At 25.4% G+C, this 26888-nt stretch overlaps 2 protein-coding genes across 3 annotated transcripts; both read left to right on the forward strand.

Moving 5' to 3' along the window:
- Window positions 1–220: 220 nt before the first annotated feature.
- LOC132924412 (pro-resilin-like) lies at window positions 221–5708 on the forward strand. Its single transcript, XM_060988706.1, has 3 exons — window positions 221–401; window positions 3241–3429; window positions 4946–5708. Exons 1-3 carry the CDS (start codon window positions 387–389, stop codon window positions 5423–5425), a joined length of 684 nt encoding a protein of 227 aa, XP_060844689.1. The 5' UTR covers window positions 221–386; the 3' UTR covers window positions 5426–5708.
- Window positions 5709–11288: 5580 nt separating this feature from the next.
- Window positions 11289–15599, forward strand: LOC132927132 (max-like protein X). Of its 2 annotated transcripts, none has more exons than XM_060991590.1 (7): window positions 11289–11842; window positions 12951–13016; window positions 13105–13212; window positions 13884–14095; window positions 14422–14589; window positions 15021–15134; window positions 15406–15599. In XM_060991590.1, exons 2-7 carry the CDS (start codon window positions 12995–12997, stop codon window positions 15502–15504), a joined length of 723 nt encoding a protein of 240 aa, XP_060847573.1. In that variant the 5' UTR covers window positions 11289–11842; window positions 12951–12994; the 3' UTR covers window positions 15505–15599. The 2 variants fall into 2 exon arrangements, with proteins under 2 accessions (XP_060847573.1, XP_060847574.1); XM_060991591.1 differs by having other exon boundaries at window positions 11292–11842; window positions 15421–15599.
- Window positions 15600–26888: the final 11289 nt, after the last annotated feature.

The following is a 26888-nucleotide window of genomic DNA, read 5'->3' on the forward strand; positions in this document are numbered from 1 at the left end:
ATCACGACGCTGCCTCCGGTAATGACACTTGACCTCAGTTTAGTATCGTATAGTTGCATGGAGCAATATTACATCATTGGAATCAGACGATGAATGGGGCTGATTATATAGATGAACTAACCCAGTGCCATCTCGGTCGTTTTTTTTTTTTTTTGTACAACCTAGATCTTACATCGTATGCTAATTTCAGTTGCACTCCGTTTGGCGACTATATAAGACGTCCCGCTGCAATCAAAGTAAATCATTTGTGATAGTGCCGTCGAACGGGAAAAATACCAACTCCGTTGCTGTTTATAACTATTCCAGTGTGCGTATATTCTATCGTCTACCTCGTGTAAATATTTTATACTTACGTTTCACAGTCTAATATTATCGACCACGCCACCATGAGCCAACAAAAGGTAAGCGAAAAACACATTTTATATTTATTTACCTGCACAATACTGCGATTAATAAATGCCTATCTATGTATAGGTACTGACTTTATTATTAGTATTTCTATGATTATTTTATACCATCATAATAATATTTGTGTACATTTATATTTATAATATAAATGGTAACATTTGAAATAATCATTGCATAAATATTCAAAATAATATACAATAAATAGTTATGACTGTTTAAACTTTCAACTTGAAAGTTACAAAACGTATAATACCTATTTACACAATTACATTTAATTAGACAATTCATTTGTGGTTATATTTTATTTTTCACATCAAATTAATTTTAAATATAATATTATGATTGAAAAAAAAAATAGTCCATTAATTCAATTCAAAGCAACTACCTCGGCTAAATCTAAAATATCCCCAAACTGATAATTTATTGAAAGATTATTTTAATTTTCGATTATAAAATATATTGTTTTAATATTTTGAAATACTATAATGAAATACGTTCATTATAAAAATGTTTACAAACATATTAATTATTAATATCCAAATATTTGGCTATTTAGTGGTGTCCAATTATAATGAATAATGATTTAAAACTATTTATTTATTGAATCCAAAAATAATTAATAGTGTACATTTTCCACAGTACCTATTAAACTAATTTATATAGAAACTATTATACGATTAAATTTGTCCATAATAGTAGCGTATAATATTTTTTATGACGACCATTGCCTATGAAAACTTTAAAATTACATTTCACAAGTACCCATCTAATCTAATAGACGCTTAACAGTTTTACAGTAATAACCTACTTTATTCAAATCTTGAATACATTTAGCATAACTTAATATGATATCGTATAACAATAATAATTTGATATTTTTCCAACCATTTGATGGAAAAAACTTAAAAGATAGTGAAATATTTTGTCAATATTTTTTCTATTGAAAAAATAATTAATCGCCAGTGCATACCGCGTATTTGTTTATATATTTTGCATGTGTATTGTGTACTTGTGTGTACCTTTATACCTAATATAATATATTATACATAATTTTAAAGATATCACTTAAATTTATAATAAGTTATTAAAAACATATTATTAAGCAAATATAATATTATAATATTAATCATTAATTCATAATCACAGTTTAGGTATAGTTAGGTAGGCGCGTAAAATTAAATATTTTTATTTTTGTCAACATTTAAAAAAAATGAAGTGTTAAATTATTAACATCTTACATTATGTTTTTTATTAAAGTAATTTATAGACTTAATTAATGAATATGAATGATAACACCTAGTATATCATACTTCATTATAATAACACTTAATAATCAAAACAAATATTTTTATAATATGTAAGTAAGACTTACTACTTAGTATAAAATATTAAAATGCTCACAATTAATAACTTAATAAACTTGGATAAAATTCATATTATTATATTTTAAATATTAATCTAATATTTTTTGTTCAATTATTATCAATTTTACTATAGTGATAAAATCATAATTTTACAAATATCAACATTTAAATTTTTCTAATCTCGCGAAAATGTATAAAATTTTTGTTAACCAAACCATTATCGTTTTATCCAATACCTACATATTATAATTTTAACTTAAAATAAATCCAATACTTTAATGCTTAGGACGCTTAGGTATCTAATACGACAATGTTAATTTAAACCTTGTAAAGTTGTAACATAGAAAAATTAGAAAATAACATATTTATCTATTCATGATATTGTTTTAAAGTGAAATAAAATAATTTTCTAACTTATTTACATATTAACTATTTATCAAAATATATTGTAATTTGTAGGTACTAATGGTACTATTTGGTACAATATAAACAATACTTATAGTTTTTATGTAAAGTAAGGGAGTCTGTTGAACATTGTTCAATACTATTTTTAATATTTTCGTTTATTTGGTACCCGCCTACACTACACATGCCCATAGTTATTCATAATGTGTATATTATAATACATTATTATATCTTAATGATATAGAATAAAGTGTACATCTCTTATTTTTCGTTACCATATATGAGTCAGTACATCTTCACTATTTTATGAAAAAAATTGTGACCTCTGATTCGTCATTCATTTGTCCTTACTCCTTATAATACGACATTATAATTTTTCTATAATTCACATACTTACAAAAAAAACAGTAAACACACAATAGGTACCCACACATGATTTAATTTTTACAATGCACTCTTTATAGGTACCCATTTAGTTTTTTCCCAATATTTCATACTTCCTGAAGAATATTATAAATAAAACAAGAACGTTGTAAATTAAATAGGTGCATAATTTTTGTTGATATTTAAAATGCTTAATATTATAAAATGTTCTTTCTATATAATTATTTGATTGGTATCTACATAAATATAATTCAATCAAATTGTTTATTGTCATATTGTCATTCAAAATGGTTCTATTACTTTAAATACTATTTAAAATATGAATCTAAAATTCAAACAAAAGTACGTGAATAACATATCAATAAATGTAATAAACTAATAAATAATACAATATTATAATCAATGATATATATACGATACAATTTTAAGATTTTATTATCTTAATAATTGTAAAGCCGTGTTAATGGCTACCTAATTTTCATTAGATACCTATTACTCTTAAAATAAACTTTAATCTGAACATTTCACACTTTCACAAGATATCAATAAGACAGTAATCTACTGAACTAATATAATTATATATATATATGAGTGATAATATTACATATAAATATGTATACATTTATATATATTTACAAAACTAAATACAGTGTTTTCATTACCCCTTTTGCATTTTTAGACCATTGTTATCCTACTTTTGAATGTGTTTTTAACATCATTCGTCTGTGCCCAATATGGTAGTCCCGTTGGCAACAGCAATCCAGGATATGGTGGTACAGGTTCAAGTGCTGTACCATCAGGAGATTATGGACACAAAGGCCAAAATACCATCGGAGGCGGCGCTAGTGGATCAGATGGAAATTCAGAGGTAAGTTTTATATTTATATCTTTTATATGCGTATTGTATTTCAATACAAACCATATTTTCACAATAAGTCGTTACTATTGGCATAACTAATCATAATTTTGCATAATGCAAATTTCATAACAAAATATTAATATGTACCCACGTCAATATATAGGTATTGTTATAATATGGTAGTTAACCATAAACAATGGTGTCATCCGTCAAGTATTCGAATATTTTCGTATTATATGAGTAGGAATATATTCAATTGAATTAATTATAGCATTGTATCTTGGTATAATTACATAGTTTTTAAATAGAATTTACTAAAACTGTTGATTATCATAAGCCATTGAAACCAATAAGTATACTCCTACAAAGATTCTGTTTTTTCCTTTTCTTTAAAATGCATCATTTTACAAAATTAATTTATTATGTTCAATAAACAGCAATAAATTGTACACTTGTACGTCATATAGTGTGTATTTATTAGAAGTCTATATAATCATAGTTACTTATCAATTATTATTTAAAAGTATATAATATATTTTTTATTCCTGTTACTTTTAACGTCTTGTATTGTAATGATATATACAGTGTAGATGATAATAATAATTATTTTTTTTTAGCGTCACAATACGACTATAAAGATAATATTATATTAATCGCAAAATATGACGTTATAAATTAGGATGTTTTAACTTATTATCTCTATACTTTAACAAAACTGCACAGTATTAAAATCAATTTATTCAATCATACGAAAATCAGTATTAATTATCGGTAATAGGTTTATAATTATTAAAGATACCCTACACAAATTATATTTGACTTGAAATGGAATAACAATAATAAAGGGTAAGATAACAATTGAAACAATTGAATAACTGTGATGTGTCACAACTCGAAAATTACCAAATCATTTAAGCACCTATGGCCCGTGAAAATAATATAAAACTATAAATATAATAAACTTTATAAGTGTTAAACCCATGTTTTAAAATGACATTAACACATTAAGCTCTCGTGTTTAATGTGTATTTTTTTTTTTTTAGCAACTGTGTTGTAAGACCAGTATACGTAGTTAACGTTGCCATAGATAGGTTTTACCTGTACATGTTCAGCTAAACATTTTAATGACTTATTTTCGTGCCTAGGTAACTCTTTTAATAATTGCATCTATTATTATTAGTTAAACAATCGTCTATTAACTTTATAAATAACCCCATCATCATTTGTAGAAAATGGGCTAATGTATAATGTAAATTATGCAAGATTTTTGTCGAATGGTACAGTTATCATTCTAATTTTTTTTTATTCTACCTCAGTAACAGTGACGATCAAATAAATTTAAAGTTAATATTCTGAATTCAGACACATATTTATACGTAAATACATTATGGGTATAGACTATAGGTACCTATTGACAGTAAATGTAACATTTTTACAATAGTGACTAATAGGTGATAGATATAAATTTATATTATTATTTATTAATTATATTAACTGAATAATGTTTTTATCTGCGTTAATGCAGCCGGAGCCGTTCAACTTCGCTTATCAAGTAAAAGATGCACCCACCAACACAGACTTCAAGCACGAAGCAAACAGTGATGGCAAACGCGTGACCGGAGCGTACAGCGTACTTTTGCCGGACGGACGTAATCAAGTAGTGACGTACACAGCTGACGAAAATGGATACAACGCCAAGGTCAACTACGAAGGTGAAGCAAAACCACAACCAGCTCAACCCGGCAGCCAAGGAGGTTATCCGTCCGCACCAGGTTTCCCTTCTGCTGCTCCTAGTTATCCTTCTGCTGCCCCTTCGGGTTATCCGTCCGCACCGGGTTTCCCTTCTGCTGCTCCTAGTTATCCTTCTGCTGCTCCTAGTTATCCGTCTGCTGCCCCTGGTGGTTATCCTTCATCGGCACCAGGTTTCCCTTCATCTGCCCCGAGTTACCCAACCGGTGTTAAGGGATCTTACGCCGCACCTCAACCCAAAAACGGAGGATATTAATAAATATATACCTCTGTGACGTTTATTATTATGTTTAATGATTCATTTTTAATATTTTAAGCGATTTTATCGCCCTTGTACTTATTATGTATTTACATTTTTTTATTTTTCATAAACGGTCATAATAAGCTATAAAGTGATCATCGATCAAATTATAACGAACAAATATTAAGTACAACAAAATATTTATAGATGTATTCAATATTTTGACTAAAAATAGTTACTTATTTAAATTATTTTATTATTTTATAACTAATAAAAATATTGTTTTTTTTTTATAAAATGCGTGTAATATTGTTATCATATTAAAATTATTATTCATCAAATTATCCTCAATAATTTCTATTTTCTATCGCCATTTATAATGGTCATAAGTCATAATACGGTTTTACAACTATTTTGTGTTTTCTAAATTGTAGTTTAGTTATACGCATATAATATCTAAAGTATAAACTTTATTTTATTATGATTCAATTATGGATATAAATATTTATAAATGGATAAAACAATCGAAAATGGTATTATAAGTTCTACCGTATCATCTATATTGTTATACTGGTAATTATTACCTAATATGATTATAAATTATTATAAATTCGGACTTTTCCAACATATTAAGTTCCTTACTTAACCTGATAAAACGACGTTTACACTCAAAATAAATAGCTCAACAGTTACTTAACATAATATTTTATGAAATCATTACATTATTTTGATATTGTATTTATGAAAATAACAATAAAATAAAACAATTTATTGTATACTATGAAAAATTATTTATATTATTTAATTTAATAATGTATAAAAAATAAAATAAAAACGTTATTAGAGTACCTAAACTCCCAAAAGAAGTAGTCAGTAGGTACCAATGTACCATCATGTGATTGTTGCGTGATAATGAGATTATAATATAGAAAAACAGTTTCGCGCAGAAGGCTAGACAAACTTACGAGTTAGTAGTTACGAGTGTTACACTGTTACGAGTACACTATTTACAGTATATTTACCAAATATTTACACTTCTTGTCACTTTTAGTAGAAGAGAATTTCTCTTATTGTGTCGTAGGGTTTTTAATTTCATTGATATTGAAACTCAATAATTTTTAATAAACATAATATGACAATAAGGAATTTTTATGAATGAATAATTTAGATTGTCTTTAAGTTATTAAAAAAATTAAAACGTTAAGATATACATAATACATAATAGTACATACATTTCTAAAAAAAAAAATTCGTACTCGAGACTACTGATACTGTCTCCATTAGTTTATCTCACGCACAACTATTTTCATGGATAAATAATTACGAGCGTTCTTATGCAAGTATGTCAGCAGTGCATCATGATATTTTATTTTCTCTCTCTGTTCAACGTGAAACATATTATTAGATAATTTGCGTTCGACTGAATCAGGATCTCTATACAAGAGATAATTTACCTATTAATTATTATCAATTACAATTCATCACATTTTCTGTGTTTATACGTTGGCTTTTGAATTTTTACGATATTTCCATTTTACTGTGATGTGATAATGATCATTTTTAAATTATAATATTTTACATGCTCTGATGCTCATAACTTTTCAAATTGAAAAAATATATAAAAATAAGCTGCGTATTATACGAACACTGGTAATATTCTTACAATCTTACCTTTCAGTATAATAGGTCAATTAACTTTAATATCAAAGATAATAAACAGTAATAACACATTACACAAGTTATATAAATTAATAATTTTAAAAATTGTTTTGCGAAATAATATTAACGATTTTATTTGTTATAAGTTATAACTTATAAACATCTGTTTTTTAGGCTAAGACTCCCAATACCTCCTCAAATTGCGCTTATGGTAACATATATTAAATTATTATGGTTGTTTATACTACGTGAAAATCGCAATTCATTCTGTAATAATACACTAATATTATTTTGTAAACTATAGTTCACACGGTGCGTAACCACTAACCATCTATGATTACCTACATCAAGCATACGATGATTACCTATGAAACGTGGCTATATTATGTCCATCATTATGCAACAAAATCACTTGGTCAACTAACAAATCCCGAATCACATTTTTTTTTTTATAAAATTATATGAAATTATATATGTTATGTTGTTTAGAAAAATCTTAAAAAATCTTTATTTATTGTTCATATTCAAACAATTTAGTTATTTCATAAATAAATATATTTTCACTTATCATAAGAGGAAGTCGCACCCGCATGTGTTGCTCCATCTTACACACGTACGACATAGTAAATTTTCGTTCACCAGTTTGAATAGTGTGCTTTTAGTTTAGATATTGGAGTGAATTTAGTACAATTTATTATAATATGTAATAATGAAATATAATACCTACTCAGCTACTCGATATTTTAATACATTCAAGATATATTGACAATAAATCTAATAGCTAAACTCACTTTCATTATCAGTAGGATCCTTGGTCCTTACGATGATGGTAAAACGCGATATTCTTATCACTGCCGAAGAAGTAGATAATCGACGAATTGGCAAAAAAATAATAGTTTTATAATTTAATTATTTTAGTATACAATTTTTAAATTAATTAATGTATTAAAATATAATATGTTTACATTTTATTAAAATTCATTGGCCATTACTAATTTTTTATAGATAACAACTAAAATATCTATAATTAATTTGATAAACATATAGGCGTAAATCACTTATTTTTTTAGATTCTTAACAAAAAATTATTGATTCTACAATGATGTTGTTTTTTTGTGTGTATTAGTATAAACAATAAAGAGTCAAAAATAGAGTATGATTTTCAACTATGACTGTGGTTTTGGATAGTATACTTAGCTTATACTTTAGAGAAGATAAAATTTTCCAATATTTTTCAAAATAATTGGGAAAAATTAAAATAAGGAAAAATGGAATGTTTTACACAAATCCAATTTTCGACAAAATCGATTTTGTTTTTTTACTATAACTCAATAACAAAATATAACCAACAGTAGGCATACTTGATTTTTCCACCAAATATGTTCAATGTTTATACTGTCATTTCTTATGAATTTTTAAATTTGAAACATTTGAACTTTTTTTAAGCTATTTAATATTTATAGACATGGACAAGTTTTGGATTTTTTTTTATTTCTGTAAATGTTAATAAAACAATAATTATTCACGGGGTAAAAATTTTTATAAATGTAATACTAGATCCTACATAAATTGCGCTTATATATCTATTTAAAAATCATAAAAAGTACATAGGTACAATTTTTTTTATGTACATTTGAAGTTTAAATGTTTACAAAATCCGTCAAAATTATGAAAATTTACAAATCACATTTATACATTTTGTAGTAAAAAATGTATAAAATCTTTGATTTTTATACATAGTTGTTAAGATATAACAATTCAATACATAACGTTATAAGTTATAAGTAGTTCATAGTAGAACTAAAAAATTTAAAAAAATATATAACCTTGATTTTTTTCATAAATAAATTTGTAATTTTAATTTGGACGAAAATATGTATTTAACTCGTGAATAACGATATTAATTATTTTGTTATAATTAAAAACATTGTTCGTACTTCGTTATGTAATATGTATATTATGAATTTTACTATACGGTATAGGCAATGCAATTTTTAAAAGTATTTAGATTCATTTTATGATGTTATCTATTTATACTTTGAATAGTATAAACTTATTAACACTGTTTTACGGTATTCACCGTATAAGGTGTTATTTTCAAAAATTAATTACAATAGTATAATTTGTTATCAAAATATATTATTATTATTATAGTTAAATACCAGCTACTCATCAGTCGACAGTAATCAATTATAATTTATAAGTACCTATCGTAATACTAAAAGTAAAATAAATGTCTTTAATAACTTAATCAAAAATAAAATGAAATTATAAGGTGGTACTAATAAGCGATATAGACTGACAGCAGACCACACAACCGTCTCTGCTCAGAATCGTTTTTCGTTTACAAATTTAAAATGATATATCATTGAATTTAAATTTAACATACCCATTAAAGTAACCCACTCGACATTTCAGTACAGTAGAACAGCATCCACTTGTCTAATTTATACTAATAATAGTACCTACCTAATACCTAGGTACATATTATTTTAAAAGTATAATACTTATCTCTTTATTTAAAAAAAAAAATAAACAAGCAACACAAAATAACTAGATAATTGTTTTAATTAATTTCAATAGGGGTACCTGTATTGTTTATAGAGTATTTTTGTACAAAATATTTCAACAACAATTAATTATGTAAACGTTGTATATTTAGATTATAACAAATTTATAGGTATCCGAAAACTAGTTACCGAAGTTATCTAGATAGCTCTACAGACCAATAATAACTTATGAAGACATCAAAACTATAATTAATCTTCTGTGAATTGTAAAACTATAATATTATTATTTGTACATTCGATTTATTTAAAAGCATATAGTTGTGCAAAAAATTAGGTATTTAACGTACTAATGTACTATTTAAGATTTAAAAAACAAAATAGATATGCTGGCAATCAAAAATTGGTTCAGATGTAATTATATTAAAAAAATATATGCCAAGTAATAAAATGCTATAGCACATGGACATGGTAAGAATTAATATTGATTAAAGATTTATATAACAACAACTTTTTGAAAGGTTTTTATAATATAGTATTTTATTGCGAATTGGTACTTAGCTACAGTCACTATCTGACATAATTACTAGTAAGTAGGTAACTATGATTATAGTGCACTGTTGTCTGTTTCTCATGGGAAAATCAGTTCTGGAGAAGAACCTACATTCTCTTAAATTTGTCTACGTACAATATAAAAGAGCAAAATTTTAATAATATGTTTTTAACTGTTGTGAATTTTTGATTAATTTATCTGGTTTGGGAAATTTAGTTCTATAGGAATAGCTCTCCAATTTGCGTTGTTTGTATAAGCAAACAATACGTTATTATTATTTTTTTAATAGATTTAAATTTGCATAAAAAATATAAACCTTTTTATTATATTATGATTATTATGTATAAACGTATAGAAAAATAAGGAATGAATACTTTTGACAAATTATATTAAAAATAGGTTCATGGCTGTTAATACAAATGTACCTGCTATTAAGGCTAAATAAGCTACTGAAGTTAGTTTCAAACTGTAGAATGTGTTTACAAAAAGAAAAAAACGTTTAAAAACCTCTGAGAGTGAGCTAGAGCCTCTTCTGGAACAGAAAGATTCTAAAGCAAATTAAAAATATTTGTTTTCAAACAATTAATTTTGGTGAACTGGTGAACAGACACGTAATAATATTAAAAAAAGAAGACATTTGGACATTTAATGTTGGTCTTTTAAACTTAAATAATTATTGATACCTAATAAATACAGCAAGTAAGTACTCAGGTAATATAGTAAGTAAGTAATAATAGTCTACTGCCCAAAGTCCGTAACTAACTACAATAATTATTATTCTCTTGAGGCATAGGGAATGTATTTAGTTTAATGAACCTGTTGAAAACGTATATTTTTTAGTATTTAATTGTTATTATAAAATATAATTGTGTAATTATATCATAGTGCGACAGTGCGACACGAAAGAACGTAACCGTTAATACCGCGTGACGATCGCCGCGATCGTCTTCCCAATAATCCCATCAACAACGACGACGACGACAACAATTATTATAATAACAATAACAATAATAATAATAACTGTTATCAGGGTTTCGTTATCATCGGCGTGTCCCACGAGCCGTATGTCGCGACTCCACAGGTGGTTTAGCCGGTACCCCTCTCCTCCTCCCAAGGACATAGTGGTACGATAAGAGTCGTCGATAATCATTATTCATTACCATTTACGATTATTATCGCAATCTCAAATTTGTTACAACGATATTACAACTATTTTAATATTATTTTAATGAGTAATATTATTATTATTTTTTATTATCGCGAGTCTCGTATCAAAATCGGGAGGACGTAGTGAACGTTTCCTATTCCGACGAACCGCCATGACTCGTCACCGCCGCCGTCGTCTATAGTACAGCCGTACGTGACCGCGTCTTATATACTATGCCTCTCTATCCATTTCCCGACGGACGGCGGTCGTGCTGTTACGTTCGCTAAAAAACACACCGTGCCGACGACGACCGTGACGGCGCTACCGATTAATGCAGCGCACATAAAATATTTCAAAAACGTTGGTTAAATTTAACTGTTTCTCTGCGTACGAATTATTACTACTCGTTATTACCGTTCTCCTTCACGTTTCTTTTCGTTTTCGTTTTCGGCCACATTCTCCACACCCCCTCGGTAAGAGGAGAGAGCCACCTACTTCGAGTGTCACAGTGGGTGAGTCGCCGGTCATTGTCACCGGCGGAATGACGGACGAACTCTCCGGGATTGGTAAATGGCATTTTTTTCTTTTATCTGTATAATGATAGTGATTATTCGGTCGTTTATTGAGTGTAATTTAATTAGTATTATAAGTTACAATTAAAAATAAAAAAATTAACCATCAACAACATATGGGTGTTCTTGATGTTAAATGTTGCTACTATTATTTTAGTTATTCGTGGAGGTGGGAGATATATTTATAAATTCTCTTTTCTTCTCATCTCAAAAAAAAAAATTTCAATACATTACTATTACCAAGGCCATTATAAATTATAGGAGTCTGTACACTAATTAGTAATTTAATTTTTGTCCATTTATTGCTGTCTGCTAAAATTACCTCTGCACAGTCAGAGAATTCAGATTTTTCAATTTTTCATAACCGAACAAAAATATAAAACTGTGTTTAAAAACATATCAATTTAAAAAAAATTAAATTTCCAGGGAGTGTAGGGCACGTTTACTACCCCAGAAACTTCACAAACTTATCAACAGATGGCTAATAAACAGCTTTTAAATTGATTAGTAGTTTATTTTATTATAGTTTTATGGGTCAACAGAATAAATGCATATTATAGTTTTCATACTTTGTATTTATACATTTCCAGTATTTTAAAATATATGTTTGCCCAAGAAACTTTTGACATTATTGAATATATTCAATATGTTTTTACTTTTCTAAAAATTGTCTACTTAACTTTTTTTATTATATTAAATAATATTTTCAGTAACTATAATCTGTAGCTTTATTGCCATTATTTTATTTTGATATTTTAATAAAATATATGTTTTAATAGTTCAAATAATTAAGCATACACTAAACAATAAAAATAAAATTTAATTGATATTGAAGCTATACAAATATTATATTGCTGTAAATTATTTAAATATTCTATCTTTACTTTATAAATTAAAGAAACTAGGTATGTATATACATAGTTTCTTTCATTTATACTAGTCATACTCGGAATGGTCTATTGTATTGTATAATATACCATGATTATATGAATACTTCTAATATTATCTAACAAAGAACTTAAAATTATGTTTTCTATTTATATTTGAGTTTTATGTAACAACTAAATTATAATAATATTAATAGGTGTATTATTATTTTTAGATTGATAAAATTCTTGGATGCATTGCAATCATTAAAAAGAAATAATGGATTCTAGAGATAGTGATGGTAAGGCATTGATATTTTTGTAATACTTTAGCCTAAAAAATTATGTTTTACCTACTTATTATAAATATACATTTGCTTACATTTTTAGACATGAAAGTTGAACCATCTAGTCCAGTACGAAATACAAATCCATTTAGTCGATCTAGTAGTGGAAGTTCTCTACATGCTGGAAACCATAGTAGTAGTAGTGGTCATGGTATGTATTTAAATAACAAGTCGACTTTGTAGGCAAGTTGTATAATTAAGACTATTTATTTTTGTGTATTTATTTAATTTATAAATTTTAAATTTTAATAAATATCAGAAATATGTAATTAAACTATGTAAAGAATTTTTGAGTTTTAAATTATGTATATCATTATATTAGAACCAATAGGTACATTTTCTAGAACATACATCCATGTTATATACATTTTTATTTAAGAATTCTCTTATTTTTCATAATGGAGGTAGTTAAATTAAAAATATTACTATATAATACTTAACCATGATTTTAATTATGTTGCCAGTAATCCCGATGTGCAGAATTCGGTATAAACAACTTATACCAGATGAGTTGTATACATTAGTGTAGGATGAGAGAATTGGCCCATCTGGATTGTCGATGTCAGTAGTATCACAGTCTATAACTGGGTGTCTCTTCATAATTAATTATAGGTATACCGATGAGGGAGTATAATAAGATTGTAAGTTGAATCTTAATAATTTCCAAAACTTCATATCTATGTTTTCATTCTTTCTTTAAATATTTAAAACTAAAGCATTATTTTCTTAGCAGCTTGCCTTTTTTCATCTTTTATTGTTATCAACTTTTTATTATTCTTGTTGTTAGTTGTCATATTTTTACTTGCTTTTCTATATTTGTAGAAGATGACGATAGTGAAGAAAAAGGTTCACCAAACAATTATAAAGAAAGACGACGAGAAGCACATACCCAAGCTGAACAAAAACGTCGTGATGCCATAAAAAAAGGATATGATTGTTTACAAGATTTAGTCCCAACTTGTCAGCAAACAGATAGCAGTGGTTATAAACTAAGCAAAGCAACAGTATTACAAAAATCCATAGATTACATACAAGTAATTTTTAAAAATTCAATATAACTTAAAAATAAAATTGAAGTGATAATTTGGAAGCTTAATAAAAAATATTAATTCCGTACAATTTAAATTTACTTAACATTTTAAAGGAAAAAAAATATTTTTTTATATTAAGGAAATAAAGATAACAATATTTTATCATTGTGATAAATTATTTATTATACAAAAAAATGTGCCTTAATCATAAATTTTTATTTTAAAGTATGTTTATTATATTATGCATAAATTACATACACACATACATATATATATATAATATATGCCAAATTTTTACTAATATTTATTTATTACTTTAATTTTACTAGTATTTACTGTTGCAAAAGAAAAAATTAGAAGAAGAACGTAATGCTTTACGAAAAGAAGTAGTTGCATTACGAATTATGCAAGCTAATTATGAGCAAATGGTAAAAGCTCAACAAATTCCAATGGGTCATGTTGAAACTAGGATACCTGATGAAGAAAAATTTCAAATGGTAATTATAGCTGTTATAAATTTATATAAATATATTTTTTAACTAAAATGTAATTTACATGTATTTAATTAAATATAAAATAACACGTCATAATAAGCACCTATAGATTCATTATATATTTTTATACACTTGAATTACTCTGGAATCTTTTATTTCATCTTTTAAATCTCATTAAAACATAGCATGTTGTCTACCATCATTTAAAATTTGAACTTTTTCAATTGGTATTCATTACAGATAATTTTGCCTGTATAAACAATACCATCTTATAAATCTAATATTAGTCTATTTAATAGGTTTAGTTTGATTATTTTCGTTCTATCTCTCTTTCTCACCTCCTTTTTCTCTGGTCTATGTATAATAATTAATTCAATTAATTTTTGAGCCATCTATATTTAATATGTTTAACTAATAAAAATTGTATTTTATAGTTTCAGAATATTATTGATGAATTGTTCTTTACATTTTGTAATATTAATGTTAACAATTTTACTGAACTTTCTGCTTGTGTCTTCAGTTGGCTTGAAGAACACTGTAAACCTCAGGTGAATATTTTTTACTTTAAAAATATTTTATATAATTCTCATTTATTTTATGATAATTTAAAATAAAAATAAATTCAATATATTTTTTAAAAATGTATAAGAGTATTCTCTGATGTAGTAGACTTATTGTATAGTTGTAATAATATAGGTATTAATACTATTTTGTATTGAATATTTTGTTCTATTATTCTGTCTGTATAGATTTTTGTATTTAATTAATTCATAATACATTTCATGAAGTAAATTTATTATAAGTGAATGTATCTATTAGTTATTCGATTTTCAGACATTACAAAATTTAATAGAAACTGTTCTTGAAAAGGAACCAAAAAGTCATACACCTACCTCAACCGACAAAACTTCACCATAAAGTATATTTTATTTATTGAATTTTATTTTTTACCAAGTATCCGATTATTATTGTAAAATTTTTAATTATGTAAAAATAAAATATTTTTATAAATATATTGTTTTGTTATTAAAACAAATTCTATTTGATATAACTCATAATAAATGTAATTAATATTTCATCATTTAAGGTCTCAGTGTATACAGTTAAAATATTATAATAAAGTATTATGCTTGATATATCATGCTACAATGTCACGTATACTTAGGTAGTCATGTGAAATTTGTATGGGGCTGCTATATCGCTAAATACAATTAAGTGGAATTTAGTGAAAATTATAAAAAATGTATACAATTAATCTTATTTAGATAATACATTTTTTTGTCCAGCAGTTTTATCAATAATAGAGTAAAACAGAAGTAACAATATTTTTTGTGCATTAGATGTACACATGCATATTATACCTATAATTAAACCTCCAAAATTCATTCCCAATTTAATCCTTAGAATTAAGTTTACATGATTGTAGTGATAGGCGATAGCAGTCACCACAACATTTCATAAAATAATGAAATATGTCATTTTGTGATCCACTGAATAATTTATTCTCAGTTATTAGTTTATCTTATCTGTATTCTGTTATGCTTTATCTTTATGTGACAGTTAATTACATTTATTATTATTCTATGTATATATATTAAATTAATAATTGTTATTAATTTTATTCTCTTCTTTTATTTATATATACAATTTTTTTATAGTTCTGGACTTGTGGTATTTTAAATATAATGACCACTTTCCATGAAAAGTAATAGTATATGAATACTATATACTGTGTGTCCACTCCCTATTTTCTTAACTTTGTTGAAAACCAAACATCCTAACAATCTTTCTAGATTATTCTATATTATAAATTATAATGGGTAAAATTCATCCAAACTGTGCGGTCTTATCACTAACTGTTTTTCAGAAAATCTTAATCAATTATAATTTGTTATTATATATTATTACGAAATAATATTTCATGGTAATTGATAATGATTATTCCGTATGGTAAACAGCTTTAAAAATCTAAAATTTCTTCTTAATTTTGGCTCGATATAAATACTTTATTATTTATATTACTTCATATGTAATATGTATAAATTTATAATGACCTGTAATATGGTGAAAAAACTTAATATGTTGCTAGCTGTAGTCTGTAGATGCTAACATGCATAAATGATGGATAGGTAAATGCATATGGTTGAACCATAAAATATAAATGAATAATTAAATAACGAAAAATAATAATATTTGGCCGTTATATTTTCATAAAAATAGTGTTATTTAATGCGTTAAACCATATTAATAAGGATATTATAACAATGCAACACAAAAGTAAGACCTATTGCAATTTTGTAGTACTGTCCCGCAAAAAAAGTACTTCTAGTCACTATAGTTAATAGTTATTTAGGTATAACTAAAATAAATCAGAAAATTCGCTCTGATGTATAACAAATTTTGAGAACGACTCGTTATTAAGTAGATCACTAATAAATTATAAACCATTGATAGATGTACATGTACAATATACTTATAAAAAAATTGTTTTAATTTAAATAGGGAAATTTCTATGGATATTCTATAATAAATGTAGGTATTAAATTTAAATTATCTATTAGGTTGGAACTAATTAAATGTATCTATATTACAAATATGTTATATAAGTAATACGGTTAATTGAGCCAATTGTTGAAAATTTCATCGCATAGATATTATATTATCTATTAATTATTCTAATATTATATCATACCACTATTATTATCTATAACTCAATAGGTTTTAATATTCATTATTCAATATCCAATACCAACGCGACGTAGATGGCTTAATTAGGATTCATGGTTATAAATAGCTTAATATTAGTTTAAATATGTTGATACAATTTGCATTATTATTTTTTTTTTTTTTTGGTGCATAAAAAATAATATGTGTAGATATACACATTAGGTACATCATAATAGCAAAAAGTTTCAAGTAAATATCAATAATGTTTATTTTAAATCACGAAAAAAAATCGTTCATTTTCATTTAAGTATCTACATTTGTGAAAATATGAATTTCAAGGGCTTACAAAAAAAAAATGTTACGGTATTTATTAACCACATTTTCAAATATCTGAATAGTTCAAATAGAAACCTATACCTAAATATTTTGATAATATAATAATATACAGAATATAGTGATATACCTATCAAGAAAATCCTGATTACCTTGTGAACAATACGTTTAAGTCTTTATGCAATTATTCACTTTTGAAATTTTGAATTATTATAAGAAAAAATAATTAGTTTTGTCGAACACTGCGTATAAAATATTCTAGTTTTCAAGATTAATCTGAAAAATATTAGGAACTTTTTAATTTTGACCTCTGATTTTTTCGTAGTAAATCTCTAGTAGGCATGCCGCGTGTGTAATTCACAATACGCAAAAGTTTTGTCCACTGAATTTTTCCGTTTTTCCATTTGGTAAGTCCAAACATACTTAAATAATTGTTGGTTACATTTCTCAATTCTTTGGACGGCATTTGTTTGTTATCGTATGTATCTAATAATATATTTTAAACATAGATTAAGTACATTTAATTTTTACGGCTTTATTCAATTATAAAATTATCAAATTAAGTGCATTGTACCTTTGATTTTGATGCCTTATCAAATGATAGCTATTCATTTAAAATAAAATAAATTAGGTATTTATGGAATAATATATTTACTTACTAAACGGCCAACACACATGCAGATAAACTTATCTAATAATATTTCGTGTTGAAAATTTAACAATTAGAAATTTTTTATTATTAATTATGAATTATAATTGATAAAGTATTATATATTTATATCGTATTATCGTAATGATTTTATGTGTTATCAAAAATATCAAGGTTTCATCGACAACGAACCATACTAAAATAATTTCAAGGTCCCAGTCATCGAGAAACCCAAATAAATTGATAAATCCATTAAATAACAAAACTAAATTAAGGTTAGTAACAACGACCAAGTACATACTTAATAAGCTACTGATATTTTATAATTATAATTATTAATCGGTAAGAATCATCTTATACCTTAAGTGTTTAAATATTAAAATAATATTAACGGTTAATTGTTATTGTCTTCTTGAAACGTATTACGTATTAGTACATTATATAAATAAATTATAGGTAAATATTATACATAATAAATAACACATGGGTACACAAAAACTAAAATAATACATTGATAGAAATATGAATATGCTAATTAATTACATAAATAAATGTATAAATACAATAATTATTAATTATTATTAAGAAACGATCTTAATATTCGGTGAATATATCTAAACACTTCCATACACATCAGTAAACTTACGATTATCAGAAGATTTTGATAGAACGGCAATAGTATTTATAATACGTGCTAATTATTTACTGTTTATCAGCTGAGTGTCAAAAAGGGACACAGATCAACAGCGAAAATGTGTTTGAACAATACTTATTTACAGTACCAAGCGGGTTACACCTCATTATACAATTATGACTTAATAAGTAAAAATGTACATTACTATTTACTTTCAAGTTAGAATAGCTTACTTTTTCACAAAAAAATATTTTAACATATGACGTATAAGCCGCGCTAAATACTAGACCGATTCGTAGAATCAAATTTCATAAAATTACATAAATTTGTATTGACTTAGCTGTCTGTACTGTACGTTTTTTGGTTAGGTGCGATGATTTTAAATTTTACGGGTGATTTTGGATAGCATTAGGCATTAGCATATTGAACATAGTTTGTATAGTGTATACTTTAGAGAGGTCAACAATTCCTAGTTTTTTTTTTTATAATCAGGAAAAAGAAACAACAAATAAAGGAATAACGGAAATTTTTACTAAATTGTTTTCTTTATTTTGTTATAAATCAAAAAAAATGACCACAGAAACTTGAAATTTTCATCAAGAACTTATATTATCATTTTCTATGTATAATATAATAATAAAAATATTTTGACTTTTCTTAAGGAATTTATAGGGTAAAAATGGTTAAAAATGCTTTAAAATTTAATATGAGGCTACTAATTAGTGATTCTTATTCAATTAAAAAAATATTGAAAATTTTTAGTCATAGTATTTTTCATTATCATTTAAATTTAAAATTTTGACAAGATGGAATCTCGAAAAATACAAGTTTGTAGTTAGAAATATATAAAAAAAAATCTATTATTATAAGATACTAAGATTATTAAATTGAATATGAAGTTCATTATAATTTATAAATTTTACAACCTAAAAAAAATCTACCGGAAAGCTTAATAAATTTCGAGCATTTCAATACCTAACAATAAAAAATAATTTTAACAATATTGGATATTCACCTGTATAATAAATAATAAATATTTCTTTTCAAGCGATTTTTGTAGTAATTCAAAAACAAATACCCGTAGGTATTTACATATTTTACAAAATGTTGATATTACCATTTACATTAAACGATAAAATTTTCAAAAATGTTTCACTCATTTTGAGCTGTTTATAAGCATGTACAATTTTCATTTTTTTTTAATTATTTTTTTTTTATAAATGTTGATAAAAATTATTCAGTGGGCCAAAAGCCTTGAAAATGTAATATAAGGATTAAACTTAAGTTTTTCTTTTATCTATATAAAAATATTAATAATATATAGGTACAATAATTTTGTATATGCATTTGAAATTAGAATTTAAACGAAATTACACATTTAATCGATAAATAACGATGTTAATTATTTTGTTATACTTTAAAATCATTATTCGTAGAAATTTAAGTCTTACGTTAACTATATAATAATTATAAACTTTACTATAAGCAATGACACTTGGTTTATTTTAAGATAATATCTATTGATATTATGAATCTATTTTTGCTTTTTTACAGTATTTATGGAAAGTGTTTATTTGTGATAATATTTAATATTTAAATTGTAATAAAGGTATAGTATCTGGTTATTTAATATAGTACCTACATATTGAGAAATTTCTTTTTTAAAACTGACAATAAGGTACAAACTAGATCTAATTTTCCATCAGAAATCTTAAAGTTGATAATTTGAGCAATTTTTCTATCAAAAAAGTTTCTTTGGAGACCAGATACGAACATAAAAAAAAATTAATATAACACATACCTAGTTATAAAATCAATATATTCATAGCTTCGATCAGAAACTTTTAAAAGCATAAATCACCCCAAGACATTCTTTAGAATTTAAATGGTATAAACATTTAAATAGTTTAAAATATTAAATTATCAACTATGTCTAATAAGTTATAAATTATATTTCTGAAAATTAACTTGTGTTAACTAGATGTATAACTAAAATGCCGATCCAAAAACGTTCACGTTCAAGTTCATTTCTTGAAAAATGAACGAGTTCTTACCCTTCACTGGTCAACTTTATACGTACTTGTAATACATGTATTTAAAATACATCATAGATTATAATATAATACAGACTATATTATTAAATTATGTGTTTGGAAAGAAAACATTCATGCAAAACTATAAGATTTTAATTAAAAAATGTTTATAACTTATATAAGTTATATAACTATTAATTAGTTCCATTCTATATCACGCTTTCTTAATAAATACATCCATTTAATACATTTTACCTATTATTTACTGTGTTCTCAATTCAAATTTATTATCTTCAATTTTGTGTAAAATGCAAATGAAATACAAAATTTTTAATTTCAAGGAATGTCAAGTTTATCATTTCCCTACCGTATTCCACAAGACATATTTTTAAACAAGAAACATAATAGCTATATTAAACCTATTACATTATTACTATATTTATGTGAAGTTTCTGAATGAAATATTTAAACGTATTCATGACGTGTACTTATCTATCTATTTTTTTTACAATACAAATTAAAATACTAGTGTTTTTTATGTTTAATTGCCTATAGTAATTGTGTTATAATGTGTTCACGTTATCATGCTACATTATAGTAAAACGTAATAGGTACCTATACTGTAATATATATATATAAAGTGTGTGTATATATTATATATTATACATATACTAAGTCAAGTTAAAATTAGATTACCTCTTAAAAATATTCTCAAAACAAAAAATTAATATTAGTAATTTGTTAATGTTTGGCTTTTCCCTTAAATATTTAATACAGTTTTCACGAGTACCTAGATGAAGCTACTGTCCTGGTGTATAAATAATATTCTTTAAAAATATAAAAGATATTTTTTTTTATTTGAAAACCATCAGTATAAGCCTGAGAAAATATAAAAATATATATTATTTCTAAGGTATCCTGCAGTGAGTGCAGTGTATTAGCTAGTAGTAGGGTATACGCACTATTTTATACCAACTTTACTTTCCGTTTCTTGTACATTTAAATAATATTTATGTAAATTGAAAGTAGGTATACAAAAACTTATATTAAATTAACTTATACCTACTCGAAGGAACGATATCGGTGTCCACTCGAGTTCTTATGATTAGGTATTTTTTTATCTTTGAGGGTCAGAGTGAAATCTGGGCTTATTGCTGCTATAAATTAATTAGGTATACCTACTGTTTACATGTAACACATATTTATCTAGGACAGATTATTATAATACTGAATAAGGTTTACTATTTGCATGTAATTTTTCATATAAATACACGAATATTTATTGCTAACGCAGGTTTATTAAAGTGTAGTTAGTTTAAAGATAAATTATTGTTTCTGTTCTTATTTTTAATGTAATTTTCCAATTATTATATAACTGCGAAAATTTACTTATGTCGGTTAGAAAAAACAGTTATTATTTGATGAATAAATATTAATCTAATTATGGTACCATTTAAATTAAGTGCTCCATAAATGTTAAAATTGATACCTACATTTTTAAATTTTTTATGCAGCGCTGCATTATAATGTCATTTACCTATATAATTTTGGGTGCATCCGAGTTGTGTGTCTGATTTTTAGAATGAACAATCAAATTGTATGCTTGGTTTTTCTATTATACAATACAATTTTAAAATGTCCCTTTTACCGCTATTTCACGATTAGGACTGTCGACTAACCAAGCTGGTGGTACAACAGGTGTGGACGTGTTATTAAAAATCGTACCTACGCATGATATTATATTGTAAATATATTATCGTAATAAAAATATGCCTATAGCCTATAGGTATATATAGAAGTAAAAATAATAATAAAAGTAACTATTTTTAATAGTTAAATTTAAAAATTGTATAAATTAAATTTTTGGTAAAAATGTGTACGTTGATTTATCGACGAATTCAATTCATGTTTTGTTTTTATTTTCATATATTTTAATATTTTATCTATTATGTTTCTTATGAAATAATCTTTGTTTATTGCTTCTTGTAATTTTTTTTAAACATATCATGACATTCATGGCATTATGTTATATACCCACAATTTCATTAAGATTATGAATACGATAAAGTAAATAAATTAAAACACGTGATATTTAAGGTCTTAGTTTTCATTAATGACACACGCAACTCAGACGCACCAAAATTAAATATTAAATGTAATAACTAATAACTATTCGATATTTATGATTTTTAATCTTTATCTGCTGTACACAATGCGGATGCACCGATAATTATACCAGCATACGACAACGTCCTCCAAAGCTCAGGAACGTATTATATTATTATAATATATGTCGAGGATTGTGAGAATTAATCAATAATCATTATACTTAATTTGAATTATTATAGTAATATATAATTATTATCTCTGTCTATCTACAATAGGAAGGAACATAGTTTTAAAAAATATAAGAAACCAACTATGCATAATGCATACTTAATTAAACATTTTGATAATTTTGAAATACGCCAACGCAGATATATAATTTTTTATAGATAAATTCATTTCAATTATTTTTTAAACAATGAGTTCTAATTAAAATACCTGCTTAATAAATAGGTATTAATATCAAGTATTTTTTAGCTAAAATAATGTTAATTAAAGTTCGGTAATATGTATTTTAAAATTGTTTTTAAATGTGTTAAAAAGAGATACTTTGTTTTTGTAATATTAACAGTTAATTAATACCTAATACCTATTACAATAGTATGTCTACCTATACCTACATTTCTATGAATCGAAAGCTCAAGTATTTTTTTTTATGCATGCTTCATCAATCTTAGCACCTACAATTTGTCAACACGCACGTGTATATATAGTTATTTTCTTTTTTCGTATGTACCTACTTAGTTAGCTAGTTACCTATGTATACCCATTATAATTATACAAGGTATTAATACATTTTTCGGACGACCAGCAAACTTTGAATGAATAATAAATAAATCATAAATATTGTAAAATAACCGTTCTTTTTTTAATAAAATATTTTACCACGATTTTTAATATTTGTTTTATAGTTATAGATAATAATTAGGCTGTGTCCTGTGGGCTGTGAGTAGGATCATGAATTATTTTTATCTTATTGTGTAATATAGCTTCCTTAACACAACGTTTGGACTAGGTACCAATTCAATGTTGAAACTTTTATTTTGAATTTTAGGACTTTTTAAGCTTTTTAATCATTTTCATCCAATAAAACTTGATACGTAGAACTTTTTTTAAATTTCTTAAATATTTTACAGTTTTGTATACATGCTGTACCCACTACCCAATTAATGATATATGTATAAATATATTTATTTCAAAATATTTTACACTTGATAGATTTTTACATTTTAATATCGATTTGTTTTTGTAAGATTATAGTGCATCAAATTAACTGTCTTCAGTTTAATAATTAATAAATAATTCTATTAACTACAATAATATTATATTATAGTTTGTAATATAAATTTTTTAGGTAGGTACTGTCCACTATACATCTATATTAATAAAATAGTTACACCTACATATTATATTAAAGTATAACATTACATAGTGTGATTATTATTGTTACCTGCAGATTGAACTTGTTTTGACTGAATTCTTCAAACAACGAACAAAAAAAACTTATTCTAACAATGTTATTATTTTGTTAAACTGGACACACGGAACTGTCTTCTGGAGTGCGACTGTGTGTTAATGAATCTCGGACGAATAAACTACGGTCATTTATTCGTTTTTTTTTAGTGATAGGAAATGAAACTATTTTTTTTTTATTTTACATATAGGTAGCCCTCTGCTATTTGTTTTGAATGGCTTCCGCACAATCCGGAAGTAAACATGAATGAATTCATATAGGTACAATGCATCATTAATAGACTGCAGCGCGACACGCAAAATGTATTAATCGTCCGTTGACATCTATAACACAATTGGTCCAAAATGTACTCGCGCGTATTCAAATTAAAAATCTATCGCGTGTTTATTATTATCGGTCCGGACGTGTATTTTTATTTTAACCGAGTATTATGTATTAATGTACCTATATCATGATATCATATACGTATATACTATTGTCTATTTATTTACCTTTATAATATTATATTATACAAGAATACAAGATTGAATCGAGTACTTTTGTATAGTTTTGTAACAAACTGATTCTGGAACTACTTATCCGATCGACATCACGAGGTATTTTTTAAATACATAAAGCATACTTACCACTTAAATAGCTGTTTAAATTATTATGAAAAAAAATGGAACTTTGTATGCAAATGTTCCAGGCGTTTCAGCATTATACTCTGGAACGCTTAGAACAATTGCAACTAAACTTGTTGTAGATAGTCAGATGGATGCAGCAGCGCGGCGCGAACTAGGCTAAAGTGTCGTACATCGGTAACGGCAAAAAAGCACAAAATAATGGCTTGTTTTCCGTAAAAGAAATATACTGTTCAAAATTTGAGATAAAACACTCTTATGATTGATAGTGGCATAGTGCTGACCGCTGAAAAGACATGATGAGAGTAAACTATTCGGAACTCGGGGACATTATTTCGATAGAAATTAGAAATATACCATCAATGAATTAGTTTAGATTTCATAATTAACATTAATAATTATACGACTGGTTAAATGAGAACATACAGCTAGTAATTAGTATGCATTCAAAATTATATATACATCATATTTAAATATTACCTATACAGTATACATAGCCATCAGCCATAAAGGTTACTTACTTATAATCAATGTTATCAATAACAATATTGTTTTTTTTGTTGTTTTTAATTGAAATTATCTTTTACACTATTATAATACTTAGTTTAGATTATTGAGTAAAGAAAACTTCATATTAAAGATTATTGCCTACGCAATAACTAATATTTGAACACCAAATAATTCATATTTTATGGTTATAATTTTGCAAATTTTAAATATTCATAATTATTCTAGGTAGGTAATTACATTTAAATAAAGGTGTATAAATTTAGGTACCTATAATAAATGCATAGTAATAATAAATAATACTAAATTAAAGGTATTATCCTATCTACCAATTCTAGTATTGCGCATGCCATGTGTAGTACAAATAACACTATAAATTTATACATAATATATTTATTGGCGCTATTATATAATTGTTAATCTCATTAATTAATATTGCACAACATAACACAACGTATTTAATTAGTTGCACACCTACTTACACATATAATAATCAATCATCATCTCAGACCTATGAGCTTTAAGTTGATAATTTATGGACATATATATGACGTATTATCGATAAACAAATACATTAGAAAAAATTCTTTTTGATATTTGTTTTTTGGGAAATTGCCTTATCATAACTATACATTTTAGAAAACAGTTTGTTATCATAAAAATACTGTTTGTAAGATTAAAATTCGTGCACGATATATTTATATTGATAGTTCACAAAAATTTAACATTGAGTAATATGAGATTAACAATAATAAGCGGAGATATCAGACTATCAGAGTTCGACTTCAGTCCGCCCAATTAGCATTAGAAGGAACATTAATCATTATTTTAGTCACGGCCGCTACATGAAATAGGCATAAAAATTTAAAACATCTCTGGTGAAATAATTAATCTCTACATCATAGACCTTAAGGTCTGTGCTTTACATACACTTATCTTATCTCGACCAGACCAGCGTTATTATTGGTATTGCTGTAAAACCTCCGCGACAGTGCATTCCTGCAATAATAAATGTTTAAAATTCTATACAGTTATATCGTATTGTGACTAAGGATTAACTGAGAAAAATTGCAAAGGTGGTACGCATTAAAAAAAAAGTAATAAATAAATATTTTAACCTGTACCCGAGTCTGGTACGAAACGTCGACAATCAAAATATTTACTATAATTATATTTGTACTATATAGTATATTTTACTGTTCTTATATTTATTTATTTATTTTTATAGAAGAATGAAAATTTGTGAACTAATATCGTCACAAAAAGGAAAAGATAA

Source organism: Rhopalosiphum padi, chromosome 3 (genome assembly GCF_020882245.1).
Source record: "Rhopalosiphum padi isolate XX-2018 chromosome 3, ASM2088224v1, whole genome shotgun sequence".
Taxonomy (NCBI): Eukaryota; Metazoa; Arthropoda; class Insecta; order Hemiptera; family Aphididae; genus Rhopalosiphum; species Rhopalosiphum padi.